This window comes from Miniopterus schreibersii (genome assembly GCF_964146895.1).
Source record: "Miniopterus schreibersii genome assembly, chromosome: 20".
In the NCBI taxonomy this organism is placed as follows: domain Eukaryota; kingdom Metazoa; phylum Chordata; class Mammalia; order Chiroptera; family Miniopteridae; genus Miniopterus; species Miniopterus schreibersii.
Window position 1 is genome coordinate 25,580,298 of NC_138122.1, and position 9,659 is coordinate 25,589,956.

The following is a 9,659-nucleotide window of genomic DNA, read 5'->3' on the forward strand; positions in this document are numbered from 1 at the left end:
AGACACACAGTAGGCGCTCAGTCAATGCGAGTTGAATAAATGAGGACAGAAAATGCGTCATCTAGGGAGCGATCAACTTGCGGGGGGCCCGGGCCCGCGCGGTGGGGTGCGGGGGGACCATTCCTCCGCTACTGCCCCTAGTGGCGGCACCGCAAGCCCGCTGGGGCCCGGCGGGGTGTGGCTTCCGGAGACCCCGCCCCCAGCGACGAAGCCCCGCCCCCGCGCTCGCGGGCGGCCGCGGTGTTTTGGCCTCCGGGCGGAGCCGTAGCCACAGTCCCCTCGGGGGTCCGCAACCCGGAAACGTCCGGAATCCAGGGGGTCAGATCCAAGATGTCGGAGAAGGAAGGCGGGCCGAGCGAGCGCTCCCCGCAGGCCAGCGGGGTGACCGTCAGCGACGTCCAGGAGCTGATACGGCGCAAGGAGGAGATCGAAGCGCAGATCAAGGCCAATTACGGGGTGCTGGAGAGCGTGAGTGTGGGCTCGGGGCGCCCCAGGGCCTCCGGACTCGGCACGCACCCCCCTGCCCCCCAAGACCCGGGGGACGGCGGCCTCCGCTGAGCAGTCAGCTCTGGATCTCGGCGGGCAGCAGCCAGAGGGGCCGGGAACCGGGAGCGGACAGGTTGGGGCCCTCGCCGGGCGCTGTTTTACGGGCTTTCGTGACGTGGGTGAGCGCAGGGCAGCCTCGCAGCCCCGCTCTGAGGCGCGGTCTCGTATGCCCCCACTTTAGGGGCGGGACACGGAGGCAGTGCTTAGCTTAGGCCCGCCCCGGCGGTCGGGGGGCTGGCGAGTTTGCGGAGGCCGGGCGGGGGGTCGTCACCGGCCCCCTGGGCCCCGGTTGAACGTTTTGCCGGACGCCCCGCGTCGCGCTCGTCGCCCTGACGGGGGCGGGGCCGCCCGAGCGACGCTGCGCTTCCGGCACGTTGTCAGCGACGCCGACGCCGCGGAGCTTTGAGTGACAGCCGAGGCTCCCGGCACGTGTTGAGTTAAAGAGGAAATTGAGGCCCGGCGTGGGGCTAACGCCTGGGTCTGTCCGACTCCGAAGCGGGTCGTTTTTCTTAAGCCACGTAGGGTAAAGCCACAGCGCCGTTGGCGGAGAAAGCAAGTGAATTACCCCCTGGATAGGGCGGAAGGGGGCGCCTTCTAGGGAATGGGGGTAAGATGAAGTGCCCCACGGAGGCCAGGTACCGCTTTCCTGGGAGCTGACTGTGTCTGTGCCTGAAGGGGGCTCTCATCAAGGGGGAGTCAGGGTGCTCACAGTCACAAAGCGGGAGTTAGGCCTCAGGCCTGTTGAATCCAGAACCTGTGCTTGCTGCTTTTTTTTTTTTTAATATATCTTTATTGATTTCAGAGAGAGGAAAGGAGAGGGAGGGAGAGATAGAAACATCAATGATGAGAGGGTTATTGATCGAGCCCACAACCCGGGCATGTGTCCTGACTAGGAATCGAACCCCGATCGCCTGCATCCCATGTTGATGCTCAACCCCTGAGCCGCGGCCGGCCCGGCCAGAACCTGTGCTTTCAAGTGGGAGACTAGCAGTTTCTTTCTTTCTTTATTTTTTTATTATATATGTATTTTTTTTACAACTTTTTTTTTTTTAAACATATCTTTATTGATTTCAGAGAGAGGAAAGGAGGGGGAGAGAGAGAGAGATAGAAACATCAATGATGAGTGAGTCATTGATCTGCTGTCTAGCCCACAACCCGGGCATGTGCCCTGACCGGGAATCGAACCCCGATCGCCTGGATCCTAGGTCGATGCTCAACTGCTGAGCCGTGCCCGGCTGGGCAGGACAGCAATTTCTTAAACTGCAATTACTGTCTACCACAGGCAGGATGCTGTATCCATACACTTCCTGTAGTGTTATTCCCTTTATGTTTTGTTTTTGTTTTGTTTCTTTAAATCCTCACCGGAGGGTATGTTTTCCCTGATTTTTAGAGAAAAGAAGGGAGAGAGAGAAACATCAATTGGCTGCCTCCCGCAGGGGCTGGACAGGGGTTGGAACCCGAAACCCAGACATGTGCCCCCAATGGGAATCGAGCCTGAAACCTTTTGGTGTATGGGATGGTGCTCCAACCAATGGAGCCACCTGGCCAGGGCTAAGTTGACCCACTTTTTCACTTAAACAAATTTATTTTAAAAGGAAATTTTATAGTTCTACAGCATGTGAAAAAAATGAGAACCTCTTCTCTTAAGTGTAAGGTCACATTCCCAGGTTCTAGGGTTAGGACATATCTTTTGGGGGCCACTGTTCACCACACTTTGCATGTTGCCAGCACTGTGCTAAGCACACTACAGGTCAGCTCCTTCATTCTCACAATAGGTGGGATGGGAGTGAGTACCAAGGGCACCCAGATTGTCTGTAGCAGAATTGAGATCCTATCAAAGGCTGTCTGACTGCAAAATCCCTGCCGTACATCATCATCAGCATATAACATGTTTCACTGCTTTTGTGTACCATGCTCGAACTTATGTAGGAAAAGACTTTAAAATGTTAAAACAGCCCTGGCTGGTGTGGCTCATTTGGTTGGGTGTCATCCCATGCACCGAAAGGTTGCCGGTTCGTTTCCCAGTCAGGGCACATGCCCCGGTTTCAGGCTTGATCTGCAGTAGGGGGTGTGCAGGAGGCAGCCGATCGATGTTTCTATCTCACTATCCCTCTCCCTTCCTCTCTCTCTAAAGTCAATAAAAATATATTTTTTTAAATGTTAAAACAAATGTCTCATTTCAAATAGGGAATACATTCCTATGGTCAAAATTCAAAGTCTACTAAAGGCTGTAAAATGAAATGTCTCTGGCCCTCCCCTGTCCCCCAGCCACCCAGTTCCTCTCCCTTGTCCGCAATCTGTGATATCAGATGCTCTTTGAAATCCCTCTTAGATCTTTTTTTATATTGAGCAGAATCAAAGTTCTGCCACAGCTGGGTGTGTTTAGGGGCTTTCACTCCCTTCCAGTGTCCAAGGCCATCAGCCAGGTGTCAGCTGCCTGGTGGAAGGAGGGTTTGGAGGAGTTGGAGGAGGCTGGCCTTGGGGTTCGCGCTTAAAGGAGCCATCAGTTTTATCTGCACAGCTCCAACTTCAAAAAAGAGAATGATTCCTACATGACTTGTGTTATCAAAGATTAATTTTAAAAAATAGTGCCCACCTTAGAGGGTACTTGCGAGAGGATGTGGGGAGCATACCTGGTCTGTGCCAAGTGGACAGCTTTCATTACTGTCACCTTTATTGTGACTGCAAAGGAAAAGAGTGGGGAAAGAGGTCTTCAGGGCTTCCTACCTGTGCGATTTTTAAATCCACGTTTCTGCCCTCCAGCTAAAAGGCGTTGGGATGAACGAGCCGCTGGTGGACTGTGAGGGCTACCCCCGGTCCGACGTGGACCTGTACCAAGTTCGAACCGCCAGGCACAACATCGTCTGTGAGTAACCCTCGGGGCCCACCTCACAGAAGGGGACGTTCAAGGCACACAAATGAAATCCCCAGTGTTCCGCTTCATCTGCTTCCCTGTCCTCTGCTGCAACAGGATTGTCTCATTGTCTCTGTGGAGGGGTGAGGACTCGGAGAATGGGTTAAACTGGGGGTCCCCTATTTATAGTTTCATTTTTTTTTTTTAAGAACTTTACTTCATTGTGGAAACTTTATTGAAATAACAGTAGAAACCCAAGGCAGATACTGCTTACGATCCTAATCAAATCAATTATGTGTTAGGAATTAAGTTTAGGTGCTAATGATAGTGACCCCGGAATGGAGGGAGAATGGGGGGCTGGTGTAGGAGTTTTCTTCTTCGGATATAACAGATCACCACAAACTCAGTGGCCTAAAACGTTGCAGACTTGTTATCTCACAGCTCTGGAGGTGAGATGTCTGAACAGGTCTCGCTGCGCTAAGATCAAGGTGCCGGGCAGGGCTGGGTTCCTTCTGGAGGCTCCAGGGAGAGGCCATTTCCTTGTCTTTTCCAGCTTCTAGAGGCTGCCCACATCTCTTGTTTTGTGGCCCCTTCCATCTTCAAAGCCAGCAACCCCACTGTGCAATTCTGAATCTGTCCCATCTCTTTCTCTCCCTGCCTCTCTCCTTCGCTTATAAATACTCATGATTGCATTGAGTATTAATCACCCTCTGGATAATTCAGGATAATCTCATCCCACGGTCCTAAACTTCATCACATCGACAAAATCCCTTTTGCCCCGTAAAGGGGCACAGTACAGGTTCTGGGGGTTAGGACGTGAACATCTTTGTGGGCTGTTATTCACACTGCCACAGGTGGGCCACCAGCGGTCTCCTACCAGGTCATATTAGAAGGGAATTATCACCCACGTTTTCTGCCAACCGACTTCTGTTGCCTGTTTGAATCCTGACTCCATCTGAGTGCGTTTTGGTGTAAGGCTGAGCATGTAGGAAGCGCTCATTCAGTATTCAGTGAATGAATGTGGAAGTCTTGTGTCCTCGGCTGTCATCCTTGGCCCCAGTATGGTTTTCTGCTCCCAGGCTTGCAGAATGATCACAAGGCGGTGATGAAGCAGGTGGAGGAGGCCCTGCACCAGCTGCACGCTCGGGACAAGGAGAAGCAGGCCCGGGACATGGCCGAGGCCCAGGAAGAGGCCATGAGCCAGAGCGAGGGCCCTGGCACCCCTCAGGCCTTCGCCAGAGTGAACAGCATCAGCCCCGGCTCCCCTGCCAGCATCGCGGTAAGCCAGGGCCGGCCACCCAAATCTGTACTCAGCGGGTGCTGCGGGTCAGGCAGCCTTGAGGCAGGGTTGGGATGGGGGAACAGACCCATGCTCTCTCCATGCTGGAGCTTGACTTCACTTACTCATCCGGTAAACACTGGCCAAGGCCTGCTGGGGGCCCAGAGGGAAAGGAGGCAACCCCTGCTGCCCACCATACTGGTCAGGGAGCGACTTGGGGACACAAGGTAGAAGGTGGCAAATGTCCCAAGTGAGGGACAGAGAATCTGATCTTGACCCCATTTCACCTGGGAGGAAAAGCCCCCGGGGCCTGATGTAACTTGCGCTAGAACACGCTGTGTCCTGACTGCAGGTCCTGCCAGTCCTGTTTATGATTATAAGATGGCAAGTTACACAGAAGCTCTGCTTTATTTGCCACTGTGTCCACAGCATCTTGCATGGGGCTGTCATTGGCCCTTGGCAAATATTTGTCGAAGGGATGAATGATTCAGCATCTGTGTTCTTAGAATGAAAGGGTCACACTAGTCCTGAGTCAGCCTTGTGCCTGTGGCTGCTCCTTTGAGGGCTTCTAGGGCAAACTTGTCTAAATCTTGGCCCCTGAACAAAAGAGGCCCAGACTGGCCTGCCCTTGTTTGCCCCTGAACCTGGGTCAGACCCCAGAGAGCAGCATTTGGCTTTCCCCCCACATATCTTCAGGCCTCCACAACTGCCAGCTTTTATCAGACATTGGGCAGACCTGGCCACCTTCTACTAGATCTGCCCTAGCAGGAGCCCCCACCCCTGGAAGAAGTGGCCCAGTTTTCTGCCTTCTGCATGAGGTTTCTAAGTCCCTGACCTCTTTGCTCTGGGCCTGCCGTTGTCCCCTGTAGGAAGCAAGCTCTTGACCTGGATGTTAAATTGGAAGTGGGAGGGTAAAGAGCACCAGAAGCACATTTAACCTCTTGCCTGGTTCTCTGTTTCTCTCCTTCCTTTAGGGTCTGCAAGCAGGCGATGAGATTGTGGAGTTTGGCTCTGTAAACACCCAAAACTTCCAGTCGCTGCAAAATATTGGCAGTCTGGTGCAGCACAGCGAGGGGGTGAGTTGGGGGTTAGGTGGCACAGTTTGGTAACCCTAGAAGTCCCAGAATCATTATAGTATTTGTCCTTTCGTGACTGGTGTGTTTCATGTAGCATAATGTCTCTGTGGTCCCTCGATACTGTTACATGTGTCAGAATTTTCTCCATTTTTAAGGGTTGCTTTTTTCACTCTGTTGATAGTATAATACATACAGCCCTGGCTGGTGTGGCTGGTTGGTTGGGCGTCGTCCCAGGCACCAAGAGGTCGCTGGTTCGATTCCCAGTCCGGGCACATGCCCGGGTTGCAGGCTCCATCCCTGGTCAGGGGTGTGCAGGAGGCAGCCAGTCGATGTTTCTCTCTCTCCCTCTCCCTTTCTCTGTCTCTACAATGAATAAGAACGTGTGTGTATATATATGTGTGTGTATGTATTTCTTTTAATATATCTTTATTGATTTCCGGAAGAGGAAGGGAGAGGGAAAGAGAGAGATAGAAACATCAATGATGAGAGTCATAGATCGGCCGCCTCCTGCATGCCCCAGACTGGGGATCAAGCCCGCAACCCGGGCATGTGCCCAGACTGGGAATTGTACCGTGATCTCCTGGATCCTAGGTTGATGCTCAATCGCTGAGCAACTCCTGGCCGGGCAGAACGTATATTTTTTAAAAAGTAATACACATGGTTAGAAAATTAATGTTATAGAAAGTTATGCAAATAAACATTGTCTTCTCTCCATTCTTTCTGGGAAATAACCAGTATTAACAGTTTTTTTGGTGTCTCTTCCAGGAAACTTTGTATGTACCAAGCAACACATATGTCCTTTTAGAAAATATATTCAAACAGGTTCCTACTTCGTTGGTTTTGCTCTGTTTTGTGTTCTAAATCTACCTCATTCACCAGACTTTATTTGAATAGTACTTTACTAAGTTATATTTTGGGTGTTTTCAGTTTTTGAATTTATAAACAGTCCTGGGATGAACACTTTATTCGTATATCATCTTGTACTTTTGCAAAATGTATTTCGTATGCACCTATTAAAGATTTTTTTGGGGGGGGGAAACTGAGGACGGGGGGACATGTTTCTGCAAGAGGATGGTACCGATTTGCAGGCCCACCAGCTGCCCCGAGAGTGCCACGTCCCCCACCCTCCCATTGCTGGCTGATGCTTAAAATAAACATCCTCACCAATCCGGTGGGTGAAACACAGCATCTCAGCATTTTAGCCTGAACCTCTTCGAGTGCTAAGGAGGCTGAACGTAAAACAAGCTCACTTTCCTTTCAGAAGCCCCTGAGTGTGACAGTGCTCCGCAGAGGAGAGAAGCACCGGCTTAGACTTGTCCCAATGCACTGGACGGGCAAAGGACTGCTGGGGTCGAGTATCTGTTTCGGGTCATTCACACGCACTGCTGATTGCGGGGGCAGGGGGGTTGGGAAATGATGGGAATCCGCGGGTGACTGTGGAACTGTGATGATGATGGAGCCTTGTGGCAGGAATGAGACTGCAGGTGCAGAGGTGGAGGGAGCCCTGGTCTCTCTGGTTCTTTCATTAACTGGGCATTCGCTTTACAGAACTAAAGAATGTCCGTGAAAAGCTCAGGGGGGCTCACCTTCGGATCCTCCTGAATGGAGCTGCCAGACTTACCCTGTTTCCATTCTTTTTTTCCTCCAGCTGCCACATCATTCCTCTGCAGCGCTGATTGTCCCTGCAGAACGGTGACATGAAGGCATATTCTGTTGCCCTGGACTTGGGTCTAGGGGCCATTTCTCCCTTCTCTCCTCTCCCTGAATTTCAAGGATCTGGAAGAGGCTGGAAGCCTGAACTTCTGGATGGTGGAAGCGCTGTGATCTCCTGGGATCAAGGCGTTATTAGAAACTCTATCGTGGACAGGAGGGTGGGAGTTATTCTGACAGGTGCTGGCATGACTTTATTCTTTTAGGAATATTTCCCCCCCCAAATAAACAGTTTTATAGTACTGATATGACCGTGTTATCACTCCAACTGAATTTCTTACGGACCTCTCAGACCAAAGCTTAGACGAGAGTTAGAACATCCTCACAGAAAGTTGGGCCCTGCCCGGCCGGTGTGGTTTAGTGGTTGAGCATCAACCTATGATCTAGGAGATGGTGGTTCGATTCCTGGTCAGGGCACATACCTGGGTTGCCGGCTCGATCCCCAGCAGGGGTATATAGGAGGCAGCCAATAAATGACTCTCATCACCAATGTTTCCCTCTCCCTTCCTCTCTCTGAAATTAATAAAAATATATTAAAAAGAAAGTTGGGTCCTGGTCAGTGGCTCTGTTGGTTGGAACGTGGTCCTGATGTGCCAGGCTTGCAGGCTTGGTCCCCGGTCCGGGTGCATGCAGGTGCCCACTGATGAATGCATAAATAAGTGGAACAATCAATTGATGTTTCTCCCTTTCTCTAAAATTAACAAAAATTAAAAACAAAAAGAAGAAAGTTGGGTAGAACAACAATTGTGCCCAAGCCAAATTTGACCAACAGCATCATTCTTCGTGGCAGGGGGTTTCCAGACACTGGCTGCCTGCTGCATTTGCGCGCAGCATTGCTGCTTTTAATACAGAAATCGCGTCCCCAGCAGTTGGACCCCCGGAGCCACAGCTGCTCCCTTTAAGAATTGAGGGACCAGGAGGCTCCCCAGGCGGCCCAGCCAGGTGTCCGCTTTCCCATCCATAACCCACCCAGGGCAGCAGACTCCCTTCACTTCTGGAATAAGAACGCCTGCAAATTAGCTTCTAACTTGGCTTTTTGTCATTGAACGCCCTCAGCTCAGCAATGTTTTATAGACTGCTAAGGTGTGCTTGACACTGCTGATGGGAACCGCAGTGTGCAGGTCCGACCTCCTGCAAATGCGGAGTTCTGTTCTTTTCTCCCTAGCACGGCCCAGTGGTTTTCCGTGATTCCTGGTGACGCTATTCTTTCCTCCTCTCTTCACCGTATCAGTCTCTCCACCGTATCTCCACCCTTCCTGGGGTCCCCGCGCGCTCTCTTGGAGATCTGGCAGTTCTGCCTGTGTTCCTTGGGGCCGGGTTCGCTGGGGTTGGACACGGATACCAGCTTGTCCCGACTGGAGTCCGTATGGGCGTGCCTCCAGCCGTGGGTCCTCATGCTCAGCTGGAAAGCCTTCCTGTGGAGTGTTCCCCACACTCACCCCAGCCCTGCACCCGCGTGTGTTCCCCCCATAGCCACAGCCTTGACCACGCTTTGCTGCTTCAGCTGTGAGTTCTAATTCCAAGCGCTTCCCAGTCTCTTTATACGCCCTTAGACGATAATAAACGCAGCTTCTGCCATCCAGGCACGGGGGTGGGGGTGGGGAGGATAAGTCACATCCCCCTGAAGGGACAGCCCCAGAGCGGCTCTGGCACCGGCGCCTGGGCTGGTTTTCCGCGGGCCTCCCTTTGGAAACCTCGGGCCGGCCGACGCGCGCCCTCTCCCGGTGAAATCCCAGCGGAGGGTCACTCGGAGGAGGAATGATCCTGAGGTTTAACCGAGCTGGTGCTGCAGGAACGTTCTGCCCTAGGAAGAGCAGGCTAACGGCACCTCTGTAATGGGCCGTCCCCGCGGGCAAAGCCCTCCGCGCGCCGCTGTGCCCGCGGAGAGGGGGTGGCGGCGGGCGCAGCCCCCGCGAGGCCGGGGAATGTAGTTTGCTTTGGCAAAGGGAATTTTATCCAACGTCTCATACTTCCGCACTTCCTCTCGTTAAGCCTCCAGAAAGTGGAAACTGCTGGTGGTCGGCGCCGCGGGGAAAAGTAGGTGGAAAGAGAGCAGGTGGGACCAGAAACACCATCTCCTCGCCCCGGTCGCTGTGGCGTTTCTCCGCTGGGACCGGCAGGGGGCGCGCCGGCCCGCTCGAGGAGGCTTCCTGGGCACGTGACCACCGTCCAGCCCCTCTCGCTTTACGGCACG

At 52.9% G+C, this 9,659-nt stretch overlaps 1 protein-coding gene across 1 annotated transcript; it reads left to right on the forward strand.

Moving 5' to 3' along the window:
• Window positions 1–210: 210 nt before the first annotated feature.
• On the forward strand, window positions 211–7,711 carry PSMD9 (proteasome 26S subunit, non-ATPase 9). Its single transcript, XM_081122899.1, has 6 exons — window positions 211–468; window positions 3,310–3,412; window positions 4,480–4,679; window positions 5,654–5,755; window positions 7,017–7,105; window positions 7,404–7,711. Exons 1-6 carry the CDS (start codon window positions 331–333, stop codon window positions 7,429–7,431), a joined length of 660 nt encoding a protein of 219 aa, XP_080979025.1. The 5' UTR covers window positions 211–330; the 3' UTR covers window positions 7,432–7,711.
• Window positions 7,712–9,659: the final 1,948 nt, after the last annotated feature.